Source organism: Symphodus melops, assembly GCF_947650265.1.
Source record: "Symphodus melops genome assembly, chromosome: 11".
NCBI classification, from domain to species: Eukaryota; Metazoa; Chordata; class Actinopteri; order Labriformes; family Labridae; genus Symphodus; species Symphodus melops.
In genome coordinates this window covers 9,526,584-9,551,716 of record NC_136701.1, presented here as the reverse complement: position 1 = coordinate 9,551,716, position 25,133 = coordinate 9,526,584, and the positions used below count along the sequence as shown (strand labels likewise).

General features: G+C 43.0%; 2 protein-coding genes across 20 annotated transcripts; both read left to right on the top strand.

The window, feature by feature from the left end:
- The first annotated feature begins 1,585 nt into the window (after window positions 1–1,585).
- Window positions 1,586–7,478, top strand: fam76b (family with sequence similarity 76 member B). Its single transcript, XM_079355637.1, has 10 exons — window positions 1,586–2,144; window positions 2,926–2,990; window positions 3,088–3,142; window positions 3,278–3,433; window positions 3,512–3,693; window positions 3,848–3,898; window positions 4,008–4,085; window positions 4,837–4,972; window positions 5,057–5,158; window positions 6,351–7,478. Exons 1-10 carry the CDS (start codon window positions 2,058–2,060, stop codon window positions 6,438–6,440), a joined length of 1,002 nt encoding a protein of 333 aa, XP_079211763.1. The 5' UTR covers window positions 1,586–2,057; the 3' UTR covers window positions 6,441–7,478.
- A 2,254-nt stretch (window positions 7,479–9,732) lies between these two features.
- Window positions 9,733–24,634, top strand: taf1 (TAF1 RNA polymerase II, TATA box binding protein (TBP)-associated factor). Of its 19 annotated transcripts, XM_079355318.1 has the most exons (43): window positions 9,734–9,957; window positions 10,023–10,084; window positions 10,369–10,483; window positions 10,691–10,814; window positions 10,898–11,014; window positions 11,181–11,303; window positions 11,411–11,649; window positions 11,735–11,950; window positions 12,062–12,301; window positions 12,665–12,902; window positions 13,073–13,198; window positions 13,325–13,492; window positions 13,589–13,716; window positions 14,334–14,441; window positions 14,569–14,742; window positions 14,833–15,006; window positions 15,087–15,191; window positions 15,287–15,487; window positions 15,597–15,738; window positions 15,926–15,982; window positions 16,186–16,316; window positions 16,397–16,477; window positions 16,571–16,720; window positions 16,819–16,938; window positions 17,131–17,306; window positions 17,411–17,643; window positions 17,770–17,977; window positions 18,292–18,463; window positions 18,635–18,846; window positions 18,927–19,035; window positions 19,122–19,220; window positions 19,315–19,492; window positions 19,638–19,705; window positions 19,787–19,909; window positions 20,007–20,099; window positions 20,200–20,290; window positions 20,408–20,475; window positions 21,578–21,694; window positions 22,002–22,109; window positions 22,303–22,398; window positions 23,282–23,504; window positions 23,585–23,756; window positions 24,079–24,634. In XM_079355318.1, the coding sequence occupies exons 3-43, from the start codon at window positions 10,370–10,372 to the stop codon at window positions 24,293–24,295; spliced, it is 6,039 nt and encodes a 2,012-aa protein (XP_079211444.1). In that variant the 5' UTR covers window positions 9,734–9,957; window positions 10,023–10,084; window position 10,369; the 3' UTR covers window positions 24,296–24,634. The 19 variants fall into 19 exon arrangements, with proteins under 19 accessions (XP_079211448.1, XP_079211447.1, XP_079211444.1 ...); XM_079355322.1 differs by having other exon boundaries at window positions 9,733–10,084; window positions 18,292–18,457; window positions 20,200–20,284; XM_079355321.1 differs by having other exon boundaries at window positions 9,733–10,084; window positions 18,292–18,457.
- Window positions 24,635–25,133: the final 499 nt, after the last annotated feature.

Genomic DNA, 25,133 nt, shown 5'->3' with positions numbered 1-25,133 from the left:
TAAGATCAATTAAGAAATATAGGTTTTATAATACAGGTCCTTCTGAAAAAGGTTATTAAGCTATGCACTCAATGCTTAGTCAGTGTTCCTTTTGCACAAATGGCTGCATCAGTGCAGTGTAAAACATTTGCACTGATGAGGTGTTATGAAAGCCCAGGTTGCTTTGATAGCGGCCTTCAGCCTGCCTGTTTTGTTGTGTTTGATATCTCTGCTGTCTCTTGACAAAAGGTGTTCAGGTCACAGGTCCAAAATGGAGTTTCCATGGTGAGTGATTTGGAGGCCATGTCACCTGCTGGTGTTGGTACACCGTCTACCAGGACACTGGTACTGGAACACTTAATGCTTCCTTTGTTGACAAGCTTTATGGTGATGCTAATTTTCTTTTCCAGCAGGACTTTGCACTTTCCCACAGTGCCAAAACTACCAGTGACTGGTTTGCTGACCTTGGTACTACTGTGTCTAATTGGCCAGCCAACTCGCTTGACTTGAACTCCAGAGAAAATCTATGGGGTATTATCAAGAGGAAGATAAGAGACATCAGACTCATCAAAACAAAACAAAAAACAAAACAAAAACTGCACCTTCGAGGTCAAAACTGCACAGTTTCTCATTAAATAAATCTGATTGTTTGAAAAATAAAAGAAATGTGGTGTGCAGTTTTTCTGAGGAGTTATTTGGTGGATGCTGAGGGATGGTAGACAAGATGAGAACCACTGCCTTAGATGATCCACCTTTGGTTGTCATTTAGAGGCAGCACATTAGGGAACAGCCTACCGCAGTCAGTCAAGGATTGCTTGAGCAAGGGCCATCCAGGGGGGTAAAGGTAAAGTGACCATGACCATTTGTGTGCACGTTGTTTGGTATCTAAATACAGCTATGTATGCAACTCCAGTGCAACACTGCATACAAATCATAATTATAAGTGTTAACCCTGTGTGATATAATGTACACATGTCCGTATTTTCAGTTTATAAATATACATAGGCTACACAACTTATATTGTGTAGCACACGTTCTTGCATGTGTATAAACACCCACAAACCCTTAAACAACTGTATTTACATGTGAACTCATGCCTATTTATGGAAGCAGAATAAAACAAAGGGAAAGAAGAAGGAAGGGAAAATAAAACTAAAATAAATATCCATGTACACACCTGGTGATTGGATGATATATAAAGCCACTCTTCTTCCCTGTACCTTGTGAAAATCATATTTTTATAACCCTGTTAAACTGCTTCAAGTATGGACATTGCTTGAGATCCACATTTTCACTGTTCCACAGCTTGTACGAACACTGTCTGTCCCTATTTTAAACAACTAAGTCAATAAAAACATGATACAATACATAAATTAATCATTCGTGACAAAGTTAACATATCTACAAACGTCAAACATTGTAGGATCGTAAAAATGTGTTCAGGGTATCTGTACTGTAACTACAATTAATTTGTTGTTATTCTTATTATTTGTTATCATTCTTATGTTTTTTTATTATTATTTTTACAGTCTATAGCCCAAGCGTGTACGTGATTGGCTCTGCTGATTTCAAACTGTGAATCCCGCGGACGGATGTTTTGTCGCGATAGGTTTCCTTTCTTCTTCTTCTGGAGCCGTCTGCAACTTCCGGTTACATGACGACGGCGTCGATACAAAAAGAGAGAGAGAGAGCGAGAGAGAAGGAAAACAGGAAAAATATATCTCCTGGCGAGAACAGTGGAAACTTCATATAAACAGCCTGACGAATACCAGCTGGTTGTTTATGTGGAGGTGAAACTATCAGTCGAGCTCGACTTCGTGTGGTTTGATAACGTGTGATCAGTTAAAGACTACACATATTTGTAGTTTATTGTTCTTCGCCTGCTCCCTCCAGCTAAGCTATTTCTGTTGCCCTACCTAGCCGTGCTAGCTAACATTAGCTAACGCTGGATGCCAGCACAGTGAGAGAGTGTGTGTGTACTTAGTTTCAAATTAGCACTCGGCTAGGAAGAACATAAAGCGCCGCTAATCCGTTCAGTTTGCAGCTGGACTCCGGTAACCTCTGCTAGCTCGGCGAGGATGGCAACGTCGGCTCTGTACGCCTGTACAAAGTGTAACCAGAGGTATCCCTTTGAGGAGCTGTCGCAGGGCCAGCAGCTGTGTAAGGTACGTGAATATGTGTGTGAGACCTGGGATGACCATACACGAGATACCAGCATCCCCCTGAGTTTATACGGTGTCAGTGAGTTATTCAGGCTCAGGTTATATAACAGCTTTTATCTCTTCGACCTGGACACGCACATAGTGGATCTGTGGCTGCAGAGTACAACACATCCAACACGTTAGACTGAAAATAATCACCCTTTATGTAATTGCTTAACTTGTTGCTCTTGTAGAGCTGCTAATGTGTCATTTTCTTTTCTCTCAAGGACTTATCCTGTAACACTTCTTCTGTTTCTGTTTTCTTACATCACTGTGGTCTGCACTGATTCACATGTTTTAAAGTGATTGTTGTAATCAACCTGTACAAGGCCTCACAGCACTTGTTTACCACGACTGTTCTTATAACTTGTCCAAAGGTTAGTTAAAGCACATTGTCAATAACTAACACACAGTTGGGTGATATTGGGATTTTAAAGGTTCACTGCACCATATTTGTGTTTATCACATTTATTCTTCCCTTCTAGGATCATGTTTTTACTAAACAGCAGATACATGATGTTCTAGCCTCGCCTTCTGGTATACACCCATAGAATCGGGCGTTGGTATTTCTACAGATGTTGTAGCCAAAACGTGTTACACAACAATCACTGTTTTGTGCTGATCATCACAACAACATATGAAGCTGTTTTGATGTTTTCACTGAATGCCATTTGATTACATTTTTAGCCTTTTTGCCAACAAATATTGATAAATGCACTGACTTCTCTTTGTTTTGTCCCCGTAGGAGTGTCGCATTGCACATCCAATAGTGAAGTGTACATTCTGCAGATCTGAGTTTCAGCAGGAGAGGTAGGATATAACAATCGGATACATATGACAAAAAAAAAACATGACATGCAGTTTACATAATGCAGTTTGGGAAAAACTATTTTCTTTTTCTTTACAGTAAAACTAATACAATCTGCAAGAAATGCGCCCAGAACGTCAAACAGTTTGGAACAGTGAGTAACAAGTTTTTCCTGTTTGTTCCTTTCAATTATGGTGTGCAACAGAACTGCACCTATCCATCACCCCGCTTAATGCTTAATATCATGTGTGGATATTATGTAAACATTTTCTTCTCTCTGTCTGTTCAGCCCAAACCATGTCAGTACTGTAACATCATCGCTGCTTTCATTGGGACAAAATGCCAGCGTTGCACCAACTCAGAGAAGAAATATGGACCTCCACAGACCTGTGAGCAATGCAAACAGCAATGCGCCTTTGATCGCAAGGAGGAGGGAAGAAGAAAGGTATACTCGCACCCACACACAGACAAACTCATAAGCTAATATGTCACAGCGCTAATATGTCTCCTGTCTGTGTCACAGGTGGACGGGAAACTCCTGTGCTGGCTTTGTACTCTGTCCTACCGCCGCGTCCTGCAGAAGACTAAGGAGCAGAGGAAGGGCTTTGGCTCCTCCAACTCCTCATCCCTGAACGAAAAAGACCATCACTCCAGACCTCACCATCACCACCACCACCAACACAGGCACAGCACTTCTCACCACAAGTATGTCCTTCTCTATGTAGCTTCTCACAGTCCAGTCCTGAGTCCACTCAGCAGGAAAAGTTCTAAATAGGGTGTTTTTCATGCAGTTTACATACAGCACAGAACAAAAGGAAGGTTCACTCAACAATCTAATCTTGTCTCTTGTCCTCTGCAGGCTGAGCGGAAGCTTGAGTCCTGAACAGGAACAGGGATTGTGGAAGCAGAGGTAAAACTTTACTTTTTGTTTTCACAACATTCTGTTCATCAGAAAACAATTAACCCTTTAAGGTTTTAAAGCACAAATTGCTCATTCTAATGTTCAATGTTCTTTGCAGCCATAAATCGTCTTCAATCCAGAAGGAGACCCCAAAGAAGAAACCAAAACTGGAGATGAAGCCATCCAACGGGGACAGGTATGAAAAGTGTTAAGGCCCTGACACAACAAGCAGCCATCAAAGAAGTGGTGGGGACACAGGCCACCTGTGGCAGTGATTAATTCTCTTTTTGTCTTGGCCTAAAAGTTGCACGAGATCACACCGCAACGACGACAGTCGACGGCCAACCTCAACACACTTTCTGCCCGGTGCGAGAGGAAATAAGTCTCCATGGCAGCAGACGGCGGTAGTCTGTTGTTAGGATGCGAGACGACCATTTTCACACTGCTGTTATGCACCACTCGTATTATGGGTGGCCTAATGAATGAGAATAATGTCTAATTAAAAAGTTGAAAGTGGCAGGGTATTTTAGTGGGAAAAGACAAGAAGAGGCGGAGGCGACATATAAGGAGATACACTAATGAAGCACAAATGGAGGAAAGCATGGAAACTACAACAGCACGCTTGAAGGGCTTTCCTGAGCCTGTGTCGAGAGCTGGATATAAATGAAACCTCCGAACAGCCAGTCAAAGAGATTCCTCTCACTGACCGCAAACACAGTTTCAACATGTCGAATCGGCCAAAAAAAGGCAGACAGGTAATGAAGGAGATGAACACATTGCAAAAACTAGAACAACGACCGCTCACTGATGGTTCAACACGGACCGACGATCCCCTTGGTGTGTCAGGGCCTTTAGAAATGTGTCGCTTTTTTCTCTCTCTCTCTCTCTCTTTCAGCACTTGACTATCAAAATCAGCCGGCCTCATGCTCTTTCTTTTCTCATATCAGTAGTTCCATCACGCAGTCGATGGACTCTGGAGGAACGGACAACTTCATTCTCATCAGCCAGCTGAAAGAAGAGGTGATGTCTCTGAAGAGACTTCTGCAGCAAAGGGATCAGACTATCCTGGAGAAGGACCGAAAGGTAGGTCATTAGTCGTTACAAAGCTGCATTGCTGTTGATTGCACCTGGACATGCTTGATGTACCTGTTACTATCTCCCTCCTAGCTCACAGAGCTTAAAGCTGACTTTCAGTACCAGGAGTCCAACATGAGAGTCAAGATGAACCAAATGGAGAAATCACACAAAGAGTCGATGGAGCATCAGCAGGTAGAGATTTTAAAAACCTTCTCATCGTGAAGGAAAAGCCAAAGTGAAGAGATGTATCTAAAGCATAGATGAAAAACATTCAAGAACAGTGGGAGATTTTATTAGTAGTGATAGGCTGTTCCACAAGTTTGGTAGTCCTGAGATAGCTTGATCGTCCCTGGTTACAGTTGGGGGTCCTTCGTGCTCTCGGTGGAACGTTAACAAGGAGCAATTCGCACAAATAAAGAGCCAGTCCACGGAACAATTTGAAAGTCAATTGCAAAACTTCAAAACAAACTTCTAAAAATAATCCTGCTTGGAAAAGGAAGCAGCACTTGGGTAATGTGATCATCTTCTTTGTGCCTGTTAAGAGACAAGAGACACATTTTTGACCTGCTACAGGCAATGGAAAAACTGATCAAAACCCACAGTCAAAGAATTACAATTATCGAGTGGAGACTGAATAAAAGCATGTTTCACACTTTGTAAATCATTCGGATGGAGACAGCAGTGAGTGTAAGCTCATAAAGGCTTGAAAAGGTAAACCCCAAGGCTCTTTACAGAGGAGTGAATATTAAAGGAAAGAAGGTCAGTAGTTCCCAATTCCATCCATTCCAGATCCTTGTGGAACATCACATGTACCGGTAAATGCAAGTTTCACAAAAGGATGAGTCTCCCAGGTGGCCAGAGAAGCTTCTATCTTTCAAGTAGGACTAAAAACATTTTTTCAGTTCAGTACCTTTAATCCCTACACGATTTTGAACAAGTGATAAGAGGATCAAGTGATCGACGGTGTCAGAGACAGCTGTTAAGTCTAAAAGTGCCAGAGAGTCAGAGACGGAGTCTCCTCAGTCGACGATTAAGATCAGATCATTAAACTTTCTTTAAAGAGCGTTTCACAACAATAACAACATTTGAAACCAGTCTGAAACATATAAGTGCCTTTTTGAGTCATGGAGGAGTAGAATAGAACTTGTTGTTATGGATACGATTATTGTCACAGTTGTTGTTGTATGTGTGACTTTGGCTGACAGTGTTTGTGCTACGAGGCAGTGTCATCAGTATAGTCTGAATCATTGACGTGTTAAGACAAATCATTTCTGATAGTTGCCTCTTATGAACAATGAGTAAATCCTCCCAGGATCAATGAGCTATCATCTTATCTGAAAGATGTTTTGAATTGCTTTCAAAGTTTTCTATTTTCTGTCCACAGTCCAAGAACAGGGAGTTGATGAAACAAGTGGCCGCCCTCTCTAAAGGAAAGAAGTTTGACCGGACAGGAAGTTCTCTGCTGCTGCCCTAACAATAGGCCAACCAGCTGGTACCAACACAGAGCGGTTTCATGTAACGCTGAAAGTCTCCCTCCTGTGTTTCCTCATTGCCATTGACATCAGTTCCTTCTAAATTCTAGCCAGACACCATGTTGTACATGGTAAACAAACGTTGAACTAAAGAAACCTTTCTCTAAATGTCAACTTATTTTAGATTTTTACAGCGATTTTTCCACAGGCTATTATCCTTTGGATGGAGGATGGAGCCTTTGTTTTTAACACTGCCGGGCCAAAACGAAAAGCATGGTGTGCATATGTGGATATTATTCTGTTCTGTGTATCCACTTAATTTTTAAGAATGTCATGCAATTTATTTATTCAATTATATTTCTTAGCTTTTTTTTTATTTCCTCACAACATATTAAGAGAATATCCCACATTTGGGGGTTTTCTTCAATAGGGATTAGTTCTATTTTTCTAAATTGATTGTGGGGGGATAAGTTCTCCTAAATGGAGACCCTGTGCAACTTAACAATGTATGCAAATGTGGGAAGGGTGACCAGACTGAGCAGCTGCTCAACAGGAGAGAACTCTCTCAGTAACAACTCAAGAATCAACCAATGGACACTTTGACAGGCTGTCTGATAGAGCGACACAACACCTCTTGGCTGCCCTCTCTCTCTCTCACTGTGTGACAGCTGTAGTGATTTGCTGTTTCTCTTAAGTGGAACGTTTGTACTACTGCATGATTTTACTGCCAGACACCGGTTGGCATTGTGGTCGGACTTATTTTATCCCTCCCTTTATATTAGTTTTCTAAGAATCACTTGTAAATGTATTTCTGGGGTCAGCCGTTGTATTTAAACTGTTGCTTGTATCTGTTTTAGTGAGTACAGTATGTGTATAGTAAGGCCAGTTGAAATGAATATGTCTGTAGAAGATGCTTTTTAAAGAAACACACCTTTCACCTTGCATAATTGGGCTGGTTTCATACTGTGTCGTCCAGGATCACTTTTGTACTTTTTTCCAAACCAACTGTTTTAAAACTATTAAAACTGGCTAAACTGTTATTGTTTGGGGTTTTTATTGAACTTTCAATTGTCCAACTTCTTTTTGGACCACTAAAGTTATAATACCATGGTGTAAATATTGACCGGTTGTATTTCATGGCAACTTCTGACGAGTAAAAACCTAGAAGTAATTCATGTTTTGTTTTTTTGTTTTTTTTTCTTAATGCTGTTTGCTTGAAGAGTGCGTTTATGTTCAAAATAATAAAGAGTCCAAATTCAGGGAAGCAAACTAAAGCCTGTTTACGAAGGCTTATGTGTACATATGTTGAATGAAATAAATGTACGTCATTATGTCAACAGCTTTCAAAAATGCAATGTATACCTGGTAAAAGAATAAAATATGTTGTGAATAATATTTATTAGGAAAGTTTATTTTTAGAGCACATTTCAACAAGGCAATTCGAAGGGCTTCACTTTTTTTTAATCACAGACAGTAGGGTAGATGTAATTTTAAATAAGACAAACATCTGGTGTGTCATTAGGAGAACTTATATCAAAAGGAATAAAAAAAATACAATATTCAGGAATAATGTGTTTTGGGTTTATATGATGGGAAGAAGAAAAGCAGCTTTACTGCTGTAGTTATGAAGTTAAAAAGCAGCAAAGACTGAAGATTCTCCATCCCTGGAGAAAACAAAATCAGTAATAAACAAGGCTGCCGCTCACTCAGATTTGATCGGCCTTTGTTGATCTTCAGTCCTATTGTCCTATTGTTTAAGTGCTATTGGATCTTAGTGCTGCATTTGATACGGTGGACCATAACATACTGCTGGACAGACTTGAAAACTGGCTTGGAGTTTCTGGAACTGCCTTAAATTGGTTTAAATCTTACTTGCAGGACAGGGTCTACACTGTGTCTGTTGGTAATTATGAATCTGAGCATGTGAAGATCACCTGTGGAGTTCCTCAAGGTTCCATCCTTGGGCCGCTTTTATTTAACATCTACATGCTCCCTCTTGTTCAGATCATGGAATATTACAACGTTTCCTATCATAATTATGCAGATGACACATAGCTCTATATATCAGTGTCAACGAATACTCACTGAGCAAGTGCATCAACGAAATCACTGAGTGGATGTGTCAGAACTTTTTACAACTGAACCCAGAAAAGACTGAGGTGATTGTTTTTGGACCTAAAGAGGAAAGGTCAGAGGTCAGCACCTGTCTTGAATCCATGTCCTTAAGAACAACAAATCAAGCCAGAAATCTTGGTGTGATTATGGACTCAGACCTCAAATTCAACAACCACATTAAGATGGTAACAAAATCAGCTTATTACCATCTGAAAAATATTGCAAGAATCAAAGGTTTTCTGACCAAACAAGATTCAGAAAAACTTGTTAATGCTTTTATTTTCAGCAGGCTGGATTATTGTAACGGTGTGTTTACAGGCTTTAGCAAAAAATCTGTCCGACAGCTTCAGCTGATCCAGAACGCAGCAGCCAGAGTCCTCACCAACACAAAGAGGGTGGAGCACATTACACCTGTGCTTCAATCACTGCACTGGCTGCCTGTGTGTCAGAGGATCGACTTTAAAATCTTACTACTGGTCTATAAAGCATTAAATGGTCTTGGCCCTAAGTACATGTCAAATCTACTTGTAGAATATAAAACATCCAGACCGCTCCGGTCCTCAGGAAGAGGTTTACTCAGTGTTCCCAGAGTCAGAAGCAAACAAGGTGAAGCAGCGTTTAGTCACTACGCTCCTCAACTGTGGAACAAACTCCCTGAACAACTGAGGACTGCTGGCACTCTCAACTCCTTTAAATCAGGCCTTAAAACTTTGTTATTCTCTCAGGCTTTCAATTAGAAATATACTGTCTGCCTTACTGCAACACATTCTTCCTTTTTTAAATAGTTTTAACAGTTGTTCCTTTATCGAGTATTTTTACTTTCATCCCTGTCTTTTAATGATGGTTTTTTTTCTTTTCTTTTTTTTTTTTAATATATACATTTCTGTTGCATTCTTTCCTTAAGCTCTGTTTTAATGTTTTTCTGTTTTTCTGTCTGTAAAGCACTGTGAATTGCCTTGTGTCTGAACAGTGCTATATAAATAAACTTGCCTATTGTTACTTGCCATCTTTTTAATATTTCATACCTGCTTTGTAAATGTGCACGTCCAAAACTTCTTGTTGTAAAGCCCTACAGCACATGGTGTCATTTTGCTTCTTTGTTAAACGCAACTTTCCCACTTTCGATGGAGTACCCGAACTCCTCACTCTCATCATCCGGGTAATTTTGCCTTTGCCAGACTAACCCACTAGCTCATGCTAACTCTGCTAGCTTAGTTGGCGGTAGAGCTGCTGGCTGGAGGTCGCAGCAGAGCTGCACAGAAAATAATAAGAAAGAGAAGTTTATACCAAACCTTCGTGATAAAAAACATGTGATGTTTTATTTTGAGCTCATTGAGCTGTTACAGTCACAGAACAACTATTTAAGTAATTTAATATGAGCGTATAACAAGTTTATTTGCAGAGGTAAGCTAACTTAGCTACTTTGCAAGGCTGTTTGTGTTTAAATTAAATTAATTATTGTCATTTAGAGGAAGCAGAGAGCTGGGTACAACTAAAGCGGACATTATCTTTCGTTAGGTCACTACGAAAGGTAAGATTAAGTTCCACATATGACAGTCTTCACTTTGTTTACACGCGTTAGCCAGTTAGCTTAAGTTAGCCGACACGAGCATCTTATAAGGCACATCATTGAAACATTTAAATCTTTAACTGATCAAAACAACAGTGAGTTGCATTAATCTCAACAGGGTTTAAACTGAGTATACGTCTTTTAAAGAGAAGAAGAGCTCAGACAAGCTCATTGTCATCGTTTTCTTGTCACTCAGTGTTAAAAGTAGAGCCAGATGTATAAACAACTGATCGTTTCTCTTTAAGGATGTCGGACTCTGACAGTGACGAGGACCAAGATCGTCCTTTCTCCATAACCGGCTTCCTCTTCGGAAACATCAACGAGGATGGACAGCTGGAGGATGACAGTGTCCTGGACAATGTGTGTGGCCTGCATACTTTATCAACAATAGAGGAAAAACAAATCTTAGTACTGTCATCACAAGATTATTAAATGTATAAAACGGGTTCAAGGAGTATGAGCAGCTGTAGGAGTCATAAGTGTTTTTTTTCTTTTTAATTTAAAAAAAAAAAAAAAACGCTTATCACTAAATTTATTTTTGTTTTTGCTGTTTTGTTGGCACCCTAGGAATCCAAAAAGCATCTGGCTGGTTTGGGTAATCTGGGCCTGAGTTCACTCATTACAGAGATCACTGCCAATGATGAAGAGGAACAAGAAGAAAACAAAGACTCTGGGAGCGTGGATGCAGATGGTCAGATTATATTTCAAAGTTACATTTGCCTTGATTGAACTGGGAACAGTGGAATAAAATGGTGATTATTTCTCTTAATGCAGGTTGGGTGAAAAGCACAGAAGATGCAGTTGATTATTCTGATATCAGCGAGGTTGCTGAAGATGAGACCAAGAAGTATCGTCAGGCCATGGGAACTTTGCAGCCAAGCAGGAAAACAGGTGATCACCTCACAGCTTCAAAGAGACATTTTTTTTGTATTAATGTTTCACTCAGTTAAACTTGCATACCAACCAAAGGTGTTTAACTTTACCAAGCAGTTATAAATGCTGCAGGGTTTGTATTTAAATCATTTTTATCGAACAGTCTCATACTTTTATGTCGTAGATGATGATGACGACTATGATGCCGACTGCGAAGACATCGATTCAAAGCTTATGCCCCCTCCACCGCCACCAAGTCTTCCCACAGCAGCAAAGAAAGAGGAACCCTCAGCTCAGAGTCCAAATGGTGAGTCTAGTCTATGCAGAGAAATGAATTAGTAACTCCGATCACCCGTATCAGATAATGAGTTTAGATTATCTCTGCTCTGGTTGTTTCTTTTTCTCGCCTCACAGTTGGAGAAGAGGGTGATGGCATTATCTTGCCCTCCATCATCGCGCCATCCTCTACGGCTGATAAGGTCGACTTCAGCAGCTCCTCAGACTCCGAGTCGGAAACTGACCGTCCCTGTCAAGGCATGGGAGCTGGCCCCCCAGATAGTCTCAACCTCCCTCTGGCTGGCATCATGCAGAAAGATGCAGCCAAAGCGCTGCCAGGTGTCACAGAGCTCTTTCCAGAGTTCAGGCCTGGAAGGGTAAAGCACCTTTTTTTTTTTTCACTTTATCACCATTTTAAAAGAAGGAGTGCACTGACTCAACCTGTCTCGAATGTCCTACCAGGTGCTCCGGTTCTTGCGACTGTTTGGTCCTGGAAAAAACATGCCCTCGGTTTGGAGGAGTGCCCGCAGGAAGAAGAAGAGGAAGCACAGAGACCCTCAGCCTGGGACCCCTCCTCCAGAAGGAGAGTCTACAGAGCAGAGCCAGGAGAAGAAGTCGGGATGGATTTACGAGTATTCTCTTCCTCCACCCCCGGAGCAGTGTCTCTCTGATGATGAGGTAGATCCTCCATTGTTAAGAGCTAGTTTAAGCTCTCGTGACGTCAGGCTATAGTAATCTGACATTATGTCATTGTTCTCGGCTCTTAACATGCTTTTCTTTGCGGTCCAGATTACCATGATGGCTCCGGTTGAATCTAAATTCTCTCAGACGTGCGGCGATGGGGACAAAGAGGCGGAGTCTCGACCCAAAGTTGCAGAATGGCGTTACGGTCCGGCCCAACTCTGGTACGACATGCTGGGCGTCTCTGAGGACGGCAGCAACTTCAACTACGGGTTCAAACTAAAAGAGGACTTCGGGGATTCTCAGAGGCCAGACGAGCCTAAAGAAATCACAGAGGCCCCACATGAGGTATGCAGACCTAGACATGAGTAGAAACAACAGGATAAGTGTTGTATGTATGTATGTATGTATGTAATCTTTTATTATTATTTTATTGGTGTGTTTTTTTTCTTTTTCCTTTTGTAATTTATTTACGATATATACAGTACATATTTATTGTATTGTTGGGTGTTGGTCTATCCCTATATGGGTGGGGGGTGGGAAAAAATGCTTAAAAGAAAATTGTAAACAGAAATTGTAACTTTAAAATCGAGGCCCAGTACCTCGGTATGTTATCTTGAGTGAATTTTCTTTTGAGAAATTATAAAAATGAAAACAAAAAGGATAAGTGTTGTCATTGTGTGACTGATATTTGATAAATTTCTTCCGTAGTTTCTGAGGCGAGAAGACGATGGCAACGATAACAATGATAATGAAGACGGAGAAAAGGATGCACAAACTCTTGAGAACGAGCTCTTCCTGATGGTCACCCAGCTGCAATGGGAGGACGATATTATTTGGAACGGAGAGGAAGTGAAACACAAGGGCACCAAGACCCAGAGAGCGAGTCTGGCTGGGTGGCTCCCCTCGAGCATGACCCGAAATGCCAACGCTTACAACGCACAGCAAGGTAAGACAGCGAGACATATTTAACTTCACTTTGAAAGAAGTCTATTTTTGTGATGCAAGCCTCATATTTAAAAAAAAAAAGGCATCAAATACCTCAAATAATTCAAAATGTGAAAGTGTTCTATTGTATTTGATGGTGGAGCAGCTTGTAAAAAATCATGTGTGTGAAAGAAGAACAATCTTTTACAGGTCTGACAAGAAGTAATTCCCAGCTTGTGCCACCCACACCTCCACCTATGCCCAAAATGTCTTCAATCTCTGGCTCAAAGAGAGACAAAAACAACCATGATCATCAAGGTGAGGGCATTTTCTCACTACACACACGCAGGATGGATTTAACTTGGAACCAGCACTTTTAATCTTTCCTAATGTCTCCTATTCTGCGTTCTCTTTTTTTTTTCCCCCCTTGATTTCCCCGTGCAGCTTCTCATGAAGAAGACTCTCCCTGGTTCTCCATTTTTCCCATTGACAACGAGGAGTTGGTTTACGGACGCTGGGAGGATAACATCATCTGGGACGACCAGGAGATGGACCGCATGCTCATGCCACCTGTTCTTACACTGGATCCCAATGATGAAAATATCATCCTAGGTATATTTAAAATTCCCATTGTGTGTTGGACTTCGTGTGCGTCTCTCTCTCTCTTTTTTTTCTTCTTCAAAATTGACATCTTACTCTCTCTTGCAGAAATGCCTAATGAAAAAGAGGAGATGACTTCCCATTCCCCATCAAAGGAGAATAAGAAGGAAACGGCAATCAAAAAGAGCCGCATCCTGCTGGGGAAGACGGGTGTGATCAAAGATGAGCCGCAGCAGGTGAGCTGGCTCTTCTTTAGGCGAAGGCACAGGTTTGTTACTGTGAAGACGTGGACATGCGGCTTATGTGGAGCAGAAATGGGTCAACATGTTTTTCTGTAAGGAAGCCGTCATACACAGGGTTCGTTTCACCGGCGTGGCCGCGCCGTACTGCGCTCAGGCACGGGACACTTCGTAGAGTGATTCAATTCAATTCAAAAAACTTTATTTGTCCCCGGGGGGCAATTCAAGGGCTCACAGAGCAGCAGATAACGACAGTGCAGCTATACTAAACAATTAACCAATGCGAGTACGATACTTCTTGTTCTGATCTTCACGTGACGGATGGCCAGTGTGACGCGTGTGAAAGCTTCGGGCAGACATGCAGTAAAATGAAGCTGATTAAAGATTTATCCCTCAGGCTGCACAGTTAATGCTGTGTGTGCTGAGAGTAGGGGAAACTTCATATAAATATATGCTTCATATATATATATATATATACAGTATATATATATATATATATATATATATATATATATATATATATATATATATATATTATCCATTGTATAACATTGTTCAAACATTGAAAAGGTTTGAATTACTTACATTGAGAGCTATCTGGTTTCTCCTCTCAGAACATGTCTCAGCCCGAGGTGAAGGACCCCTGGAACCTCTCCAATGATGAGTTCTACTATCCCAAACAGCAGGGCCTGAGGGGGACTTTTGGTGGAAACATCATCCAGGTGAGATAAACCTAACAAGACGTGATCAATGTGGAGATGCTTTGAATTTGAGATCCATTCTTCCTGTTTTCACAGGAACGGAAAAGACACCGAGCGATAACCTGTGGCTTTTTGTCTTTTCTTACAGCACTCTATCCCGGCACTGGAGCTGAGGCAGCCCTTCTTCCCCACTCACATGGGGCCCATGAAACTACGGCAGTTTCACCGTCCGACTCTGAAGAAGTACTCGTTTGGATCTTTGGCTCAGCCCGGTCCACACGCTGTCCAGCCGCTGCTCAAACACATCAAGAAGAAGGCCAAGGTGCGTCCCAAACACTCCGCTAACCTCAACGTGTTTGTGGCGTGACGTTCATGGCGTACTAAGTGTTTGTTTTCGACGCGTTTTGCGTAGATGCGAGAGCAGGAGCGGCAGGCGGCAGGAGGAGGAGACATGTTCTTCATGCGAACGCCGCAGGACCTGACGGGCAAAGACGGAGATCTGATCCTGGCAGAGTACAGTGAAGAATACCCGCCGCTCATCATGCAAGTCGGCATGGCAACAAAGATCAAAAACTACTACAAAAGAGTGAGTGTAGTCTTCGTGCATGTGCTTTCTACTCAGCCTCTTTTTTATGGGTAGAATTATTCACTGTTTGTGTTCTTCAGAAACCTGGTAAAGATCCTGGAGCCCCTGACTGTAAATACGGAGAGACTGTGTACTGCCACACGTCCCCTTTCCTGGGTTCTCTGCATCCAGGGCAGCTTCTCCAGGTCAGCGTCCTCACAGCCAGACACTCAGTACTCGGTTGTAATATGCAAGGCGTCATCGCACTGTAAGCGTGAAACTTTGTGTCTCTTTATTTCAGGCGTTCGAAAACAACCTTTTCCGTGCTCCGATCTACCTGCACAAGATGCCCGAGACGGATTTCTTGGTTCTACGAACGCGACATGGCTACTACATCAGGGAGCTTGTGGACATTATTGTTGTCGGACAGGAGTGTCCTTTGTTTGAGGTTCCGGGGCCAAACTCCAAACGAGCAAACACTCACATCAGAGACTTCCTCCAGGTACGGCCGTGAGCTCCACATTTCCAAGATGCGTGAAACGTTATTCCTGCAAATGCCGAGCTCTCATCTCTCTCTCTCTCCCCCCACCCCTCGACCCCGTCTTCTGCAGGTCTTCATTTACCGTCTGTTCTGGAAGAGCAAAGACCGACCCCGCAGAATCCGCATGGAGGACATAAAGAAAGCTTTTCCGTCACACTCGGAGAGCAGCATCAGGAAACGACTGAAACTCTGCGCTGACTTCAAGCGTACAGGTAGAGCACGCTGAGGAGTGAGCGCCGCGCACCGTATAAATCCATCATTCCCTGATCACCGTCATTTGTTTGACTAACCTGCCTACGCTGTGCCACATCAGAGCAGTACTGAGGATACAGAGAGCGCTGTTTGAAACTGCATGAGCTCAGACGTTTGTGTGTGTGTGTGTGTGCCTTGAACTGACAGACAGGAATCTGTGCAGGGTCAGAGCTTTTTACAACTACTATGGATTTTGGTCTAAAGGTAAGATGTAGGTTAAGGACAGTATCAAGACACAGGAAGCACGTTTAGAGTACAGTCACATAAGATGTTTCTGTTGTTGTTTTTTTTATAAGGTTTTCTCAATAAGAAAACATGGGACATAAATGGAACCATTCTGAAAATGTTTTTGAATGTAAGACAGCGGGGAGGAGGAGATTTCTCACAGTGTGTTGTGCTCACGTCAGGGATGGACTCTAACTGGTGGGTGCTGAAGCCTGACTTCAGATTGCCCACAGAGGAGGAGATCAGGGCCATGGTGTCTCCAGAGCAGTGCTGCTCTTATTACAGCATGCAGGTGGCAGAGCAGAGGCTCAAGGTAAGGCGCTCTCCCAATCATACGTTTACCACAGGTGAGCACTGTTGCAACTCAAAGTGATTTTTACAAACCCGTTTTAGGATGCCGGGTATGGTGAGAAATCCTTCTTTGCACCAGACGAGGAGAACGAGGAGGACTTTCAGATGAAGATCGACGACGAGGTATGGATCCAAACGGCTTCCTCATGATGTTTTGTAAATGATTCCAGAATTGAGATCACGAATGAAGCTCATCGTTGGCTTCACGTACGATAGGTGCGGACAGCTCCCTGGAACACAACAAGAGCCTTCATTTCCGCCATGAAAGGGAAATGCCTGTTGGAGGTGACCGGTGTGGCAGATCCGACGGGCTGCGGGGAAGGTTTCTCCTACGTGAAAGTGCCCAACAAGCCCACTCAACAAAAGGTCTGACTGTCTCCACGTTAAACTCCCGTCACCCACTGCTCTGTTAGAGTAGAAGAAGAAAACATTCATCCTGTTTGTTTGTTTGTTTGTTTGTGCAGGATGACAAAGAGCCACAGCCTGCCAAGAAGACAGTAACGGGGACGGACGCTGATCTGAGGAGGCTCTCGTTGAAGAACGCCAAACAGCTGCTGCGCAAGTTTGGTGTACCAGAAGAAGAGGTGAGACCAGGGTGATAAAAGGATCTCTGGACCCTGAGCTCCTCTACGCTACAGATAGATAGCAATGAGTGCAAGATCTATGTGATTAAAAGTATCACAGCAGATCAGGGTTTGATTCGCTTTTGGAAATGTGTTGTAGTACAGGTTTCGCTTTCTCATTCGGATTGTGTCTTCTTTTTTTTAACGTGTTAGATCAAAAAGCTGTCCCGCTGGGAGGTGATCGACGTGGTGAGGACCATGTCCACGGAGCAGGCGCGCTCAGGCGAGGGGCCGATGAGCAAGTTTGCCCGAGGCTCCCGTTTCTCCGTCGCCGAACATCAGGAGCGTTACAAGGAAGAGTGCCAGAGGATCTTTGACCTGCAGAACAAGTGGGCACAGCTTTGACACACGCGCGTTAATTTCATTCACACATCGCGTTTGTTGCCCGAGCTTCACCTTGAGTTGTCGCCCCTTTGTCACAACCCTACCGCAGAGTGCTGGAGTCCACCGAGGTGCTCTCCACAGACACGGACAGCAGCTCGGCAGAGGACAGCGACTTTGAGGAGATGGGGAAGAACATCGAGAACATGCTGCAGAACAAGAAGACGAGCTCGCAGCTCTCCAGAGAGAGGGAGGAGCAGGAGAGGAAGGAGCTGCAGAGGATGCTGATGGGTGAAGAGAGCGATCGCGACCACAAGGGACGCAAGGAGCGGCGTAAAGGCTTGTGTGAGTCCTGGTGCTCCGAGGAATCTTCTGGAAAACACCTTGATGTTAAATATGTTTTTTGTTTTTTTTTAATCCTAACTGTGAGCTTTAACTTTTTTTTTTTCTTTTTTTCTCCCCCCTCTACAGCCAGCTCCTTATCCACCAGTTCCCACAAGGACGACGACACATCCTCCGTCACCAGCTTAAACTCCTCGGCCACCGGACGCAGACTCAAAATCTATCGCACCTTCAGAGACGAGGACGGCAAGGATTATGTGCGCTGTGAGACCGTCCGCAAAGCCTCGGTCATCGACGCTTACCTCAGGATCAGACAAACCAAGGATGATGAGTTTATGTGAGTCTCATTAGATAAAACCACTGCAGCTTGATGAATCACAACAGTTTTTCATTTCTATCATGATTCATTGGTAAGACGAATAGTGTTGACTGAGTTGCAGCTTTAAATAACATTTGAATAATTAAAATGCATTTTGAAGCAGCTGCACCCAACACGTGTGTTCAGTCTTTGAAATGCTGTTCGAATGATAAATATGTAAAAAGTCTCGCCTCTTAATAGTGACGAATCAAATTGCTGCTTTTTTCCCCCCATCAGGTCAACTGAAAGAGTAAATATTAAACGGCTTGTACTCTGTGTCTTTGTATCTGCAGACGAAAGTTTGCCCTCTTCGATGAGCAGCACAGAGAAGAGATGAGGAAGGAGCGCCGGCGTATCCAGGAGCAGCTGAGGAGGCTGAAGAGAAACCAGGAGAAGGACAAGATCAAAGGACCTCCAGAGAAGAAGGCCAAGAAGGTGAAGGAGAGACCAGACCTCAAGGTAAAAGTAAGCTTGCTGACCCAGTTTTATACTCTCTTATTTCTTTCGCCTTTTCTCTCCAACTTTTCAGGAGCACAGCTTCATGCGACTCTAAAGCAGCTTCTGTTTCTGCAGATTTGACTTCCATTTGTCATGTCGGTTATTTCGCGTTCCTTAATGTTTGCCTCTTTCCGCCAGCTGAAGTGCGGCGCGTGTGGAGCCATCGGACACATGAGGACCAACAAGTTTTGCCCGCTGTACTATCAGACCAACGCGCCGCCTTCGAACCCCGTTGCCATGACAGAGGAGCAGGAGGAGGAGCTCGAGAAGACGGTCATCCACAACGACAACGAGGAGCTCATCAAGGTGGAGGGCACCAAGATCGTGCTGGGAAAACAGCTCATTGAGAGGTAGCTGGTGCTCTCCATTCACTGGACGCTGTGTCGCCTTTCTGCTGCCTGCAGTTTCTAACTTGTCATGTCGTCCGCAGTGCTGATGAGGTGCGGCGGAAGTCTTTAGTACTGAAGTTCCCCAAGCAACAGCTGCCACCGAAGAAGAAGAGACGCGTGGGCAGCGCTGTGCACTGCGACTATCTCAACGTAAGACGCGTTTTTACTCCGTGCATTTGAACTGAAAGTGTTCCACGCTCATCTTTAACCATCTTCTCGTCTCAATAAATCACAAGAAACCACACAAGGCGATCCACCGGCGACGCACTGACCCCATGGTGACTTTGTCTTCTGTGCTGGAGAGCATCATCAACGACATGCGGGACCACCCCAATGTAAGCTCCCTCACCCACTCGCTCCCGTTCACCCACTGTTTTTTTTGTCCCGGCCCTTCTGTCTCCTCATACTCCTTGCCTTTTTCCCGCGTAGACCTATCCATTCCACACACCCGTTAATGCCAAGGTGGTGAAGGATTACTATAAGATCATCACACGGCCCATGGACCTGCAGACGCTGAGGGAGAACGTACGTAAGCGGATGTATCCGTCCAGAGAGGAGTTCAGAGAGGCAGTGGAAGTTATCGTCAAGAACAGCGCCACCTACAATGGTACAGCATTATACTAAGAAAAAATTAGCGAAACCCACCTCGTCTTTAGGAACCCTCAGGTCTTACTCCGGAGTTGGACTGAATTGGAACGACAAACAAATGTTGTTAAAAGTGTTAATGAGCTCTCTGTGTTTGCTTCCGTCAGGTGCAAAACATCCAATCACACAGGTGGCCCAGTCGATGCTGGACCTGTGTGATGCTAAACTCAAAGAGGTGCGTTGTGTCACTTCACATCTTCCTGCACTTTCCTTCGTTTCATCGCTAACTCATGTGTCCGTGTGTGTGTGTGTATAGAAGGAGGACAGGCTGGTGAGGCTGGAGAAAGCCATCAACCCGTTACTGGATGACGACGATCAGGTGGCCTTCTCCTTCATCCTGGACAACATCGTGACCCAGAAAATGATGGTGGTTCCTGATGTGAGTCACAGTCTTCCTACCTCAGTCCCCTTTTTAAAACTATCTGAAGTCCGATCACTCCCAATAACACCTCCTGTGATTCTTCTCTGCCCTTCAGTCGTGGCCGTTCCATCATCCTGTCAACAAAAAGTTTGTGCCTGATTATTATAAAGTGATTGTTAACCCCATGGATCTGGAGAGTATCCGCAAGGTAGGAGTCACACGAGTCATCAACCTTCAAATAAAAGGAGTTATTTGAATCTCTTGATTTCTGCACTACATTTGTTAACACATTTGTTTTTCTTCTACAGAACATCTCCAAACACAAATATCAGAACAGAGAGGTGTTTCTTTCTGATGTTGCTCTAATCCATACCAACAGTATCAAGTACAATGGTAAAGGTGTCAGCATCGCTTTTTTTTACTCTTATCAAAGCGAGGAAGCCGTGGAGAACATCGTTTTCTAGTTAGAGCAAAAAGTTGTATAAAGTTCAAATACTGGTTGTTTGTGTCTCCCAGGTGCTGACAGTCCTTACACGAAGACCGCTCTGGATATTGTCAATGTGTGCAAGCAAACCCTGGCAGAGGTTTGTTGCTGCTTTGCATTTCAGTTTGCGTCTTTGGTGTCAGAGGGAAGGATCATGTCAGTGAGCATTTGTACTGTATGTTAGCTTGGGCTGGGCGTTATCTTATCAGTTTAGCCTGGGTGCATTGCTGGCAATAGAGGGATTAAAAAAAAAAACAAGCTGATTTATAATGCAATGATATGTTTTCCATCAGCTCTCCTATTGTTTTAGGAAACAGTTTTTAAAATTTACAAAACATAACATTGACTAACAAAAAAAAAATGTCTCCTTAAAAAACTATTTTTTATTAAACTCCATTCTGATTGAGCTAAGTGCTAGGTTTAAATTTGATTTTGACAAGGACAACTTGTATTTACCGTAAATTCCGGACTATTGAGCGCACCTGGATATAAGCCGCACCGGCAAAAAATAAGTAAATAAATGTATTTGTATATATATAAGCCGCACTTGATTATAAACCGCAGGTGTCCACATTGTAACAAAGCGATTTACACAGAAAGACGTGACACAAAAACGTTGTTTTAACTTTTAATTAAATACGTAGGCTACCAGCTACATCCGCAAATACGAAGCCTACTGTAAATCCTTTATCGAACAGTGTCTGTAACACGGCTGATGAAAAAGATTACCGTAATACATTTCACAAGAAAAAGTCCATCCATTCACTGCCTCAGAATGACTTCATTACTCACTTCCTCAGTCTCTTTTTCGATGTCGCTGTCAGTTTCAACTTTACGTGCAGCAGCTCTAGTTCCTTCTTTGACAGCCAGGTCAATCGCCTTTAACTTGAAAGCTGCATCATACGCATTTCTCCGTGTGTTAAGATCTGATATTAAGATCCGATGTGACGAGGTCAAATGTTTTTGCGGCAGAAGCTCATTGTCCCCCAAGAAAAATCCATAAATAAGCCGCATCGTTGTAAAAGCCGCAGTGTTCAAAACGTGACAAAAAAGTAGCGGCTTATAGTCCGGAATTTACGGTACTCTTTTTAACACAACTCAACAAAGAAAAACCAACGTCTGAAAGAAATGTAGAACAACTTGTCTTTTGAGAGCAGGAGAAACACCTGTCTTGTAATAATCAGCTGTGTTTGCTCCTCCAGTATGACGAGCACTTGACCCAGTTGGAGAAAGACATCTCCACTGCTAAAGAGGCCGCTCTGGATGCAGCAGATCTGGAGTGTCTCGACCCCATGACCCCCGGGCCGTACACGCCTCAGGTAGGAGAGCAGCCGTGGAGCGTTTTCTGTGACACTGAACACGGAAGTTTCGGTTGTTTATAATGTTCCACACAAGGTCGAGTAAACTTGTCTACACGCACTAGTCTCCTTCACTTCCTGTAGTACTGCTGACCCTTCTAATTTCCTCACTTGATCTACACTAATTCTCCTCGTCCACACTTTCACTTTTCCTCTGCACAACATAGATGTCTTCACTCTAGTGTTTCCTTATTTCCTCCCTGTTCTTTCGCTTCACCCTTTCCCTGTCTCTCCCTGTGTGTGCGTCCCTCTGTGTGGTGTCGGCCAGCCTGCTGATCTTTTTGACAGCGGCGCTTCAGGGAGTCTGCCCAGAGAGACCAGCAGCCTTTTCTCTGAGGGGCCGCTAGTGGTTGCTCCAGAGAAGAGAGGGGGGCAGGTATGGAGAGAGACCAAAAAAAATAAAAAATAAATAAAGGCTCACAACCACACGCCACCTCTCCCTCAAACTATCCTCAGTATCCAGCTTCTTATGTTAAAGCTGCCACGCAGTGCTAGATCATAGCAGACATTACTGAGTGACAGTCATGTCTTTTGCTTTGACTGAGTATTTTGAAACTCTTTTCCTCCAGGGTCGCCACAGCAGAAGACCCGGGGAGGAGGAGTCAGATGTGGACATTGAAGGCTTTGAAGAGGATGATGATGGCAAACCGAAGACTCCTGCTCCTGTAAGAAAAAAAAAATACATATATATTTTTTTACAAAACACACATTTGTTTTGCTTTCAAAAATCGAACATTATGACAAAACAGAGAAAAAATAAATAAAATAAAAATGAAGAGAGAGAGAGACCTAAAACAAATGACGCAGAACACAAACAGCACAATCAAAGTGTCACAGATACTTTGATATATGTTAACCATTTCCCCCAGCCTTTGGTAAACTGTTTTCTACTTGTAGGATATCTTTTCCATCACGAGGATATTGTCTGTGATTGACAGCCACTGTTTGGTGTGTCAGTCTTTAGACAGTTCTCAGTGATGGCTTTCTTTGCTGCTGCGAGGAGATCCTGATCGAGTATTGGTCACCTGCATGTACAGTTCCTTCCTAATGTCCCAGATACAGAACGAGACAAGATCGAGGGATTACATAACCCAGCACCTTACAGACAGCTGAATGAATACAATCCCAGAAAGGCTTTATCTTTGGGGCAATACAAAAAAATGTGTGCATGCTTCGAATCCATGTTGTTGCACATTCTCCAGCATGGTTGTTTCGTTTACTCTTAATCTTGGGTGTGACAAGAAAAACAGATTTTAGTTCACATGTGGTCACGCCTGCTGCAGATTCATTCACAATTATATCAATACCAGTTTTCACGAGACGGGTTTGATAGCATAATTCAGTTTGAATATATATATATATATATATATATATATATATGTATAAGTGAGGAAGCCCTTTCTTCCTACGCTGTCAGCACTTCTTATTTGTGACAGAAAGTTAACGGGTACCCTCTTGCCAAATTTGAGCTTTAGAGTGATCCATTATTCTTTTCTCTGTTACACCTCGTTTGTCTCGGGCTGAGGGATCTGTCTTTGTTTGTTTTAGGCTGAGGACGCAGACGGAGATCTGGAGGATGACGATGACGATGATGAAATGCTCCTGCCGCCTCGCCGACGACTGCACGAGCGCGATGAAGAGGAGGAGGAGGAAGAAGACGAGGACGGAAGATCTAACCGGCCGGCCCAGGCCAGCGTGCTGTACCAGGACCTGCTCATGTCTGACGGAGAGGACGATGCAAGCGAAGAGGAGGGCGACAACCCTTTCTCCTGTAAGTGTTTCAACGGTAAAAGCTCTAGAAAACAGTGTGCATGCTTTATTTTTTTACCATTCATCATGTGTCGCCTGCAGCCATTCAGCTGTCAGAGAGTGGCAGTGACTCGGACAGAGAGTTGGACGTTCGACCTGCTCCTCCACGGAGAACCCAAGAGACGGCTCGTATGGGCATGGAGCAGGACGAGAGCATGATGTCATACGAAGGGGACGGGCCTGATGAGCCTCACATGGAGGACAGCAATGTCAGGTAGAGACTTCAATCAATAAAGACAGATCAGATACAAGTTTACAAAACAACAAATATGAACCAGGTACTTCTTCTACAATCTGTCAGGGGATTTTTTACATCTGCCAAAATAAACAATGATAGTTTCTACCTGTGATTAATAACCAATAAATGTACACGACCTGTATGTCAACAGAAGAACTTTTCTTTTTTTAATTAGCAGTTATCAGTGCAGCTCTGTTTTGAGAATAGATATCAATGAAATTATTTAAAAAAAACAGACAAGGCATTGACTAAGAAAGAAATAATGGAGATGAAATAAAAAAACCTTTTTCTGTCTCAGTTACGGCAGCTATGAGGAGACTGAGAGCCGCAGTCAGCTGCAGCCCTCCAGCATAGGAAACGGAGACTACGGCATCAGCGAGGAGGAGGAGGATGAAGAGGATGAAGCGCGGAGGAGAGGCCCGGCTGTGCTCTCCCAGGTTCAGCTCAGTGAAGACGAGGAGAGCGAAGAGTTTAGATCCATCGGGGGAGACAGCGACATGGACTCGGACAACTAGTTTAGTTTTTTTCTAAAAATACTGTTTATAAGTTTTAAAATGAAGTCCATGCGCTTTGCAGGGAGGCAGATCTGTAATATTTTGTAAATGATGACTAATGTTAATAGCTTCCTCCTGTACTGTTGATCCTGCAGTATGGCACATTGTACATTTCAGTTTGCCTTTTTTATGTCGAGTGATAATTGTGTACGATGATGATGTGTCTTAACATAGAAAGTGTGTTAAGACCTCTTTTACTCTTTGAATTATTCACAACCTACACTCACAAAAATCCCAACAATTCTGTTTATTCTCCTCAACTGAATAACAACAAACAAGAGTAAACATTCTCGACATGTACAGTTTTCTTGTTTGAACATTTTTCTGTCCGTCAGCAATAACTCATTTTCCTCTTGCTGTTGAAATATGAGAGATTCATAGCAGGAACACAGTATTTATATAATGTCAGACAAATCAGACAGGATTCTGCAGTTACTGAAACTGTTTATTAAAGTGGTCTAACTTCACACACACACTCTACTTAACTCCCCTTTGACAGGATCAACAGGATTCTGGTCCATGTTCAGTTTAGATTTGGATGTGTTGTGTGAAAAGTTAACATGTTTCCTCATCAGCTGGGATTCTGGGTAGGAAAAGAATCAGGAAACCCATTTATAGTAATCATCCATTTCCTTTTCTGTAAGAATGTTTTCAAAGAACTTCCTCTGTGAATCCTTCAAACGCTTCCTTTTGTGGAAATGACAGCACACCCGTCATGAGAGACAGCATTAACATATTAAATGTGATGCTCTGTGTGTGGTGACTGCTTGAAGGCTACAAAGGAAGCCAAGATTGTCTT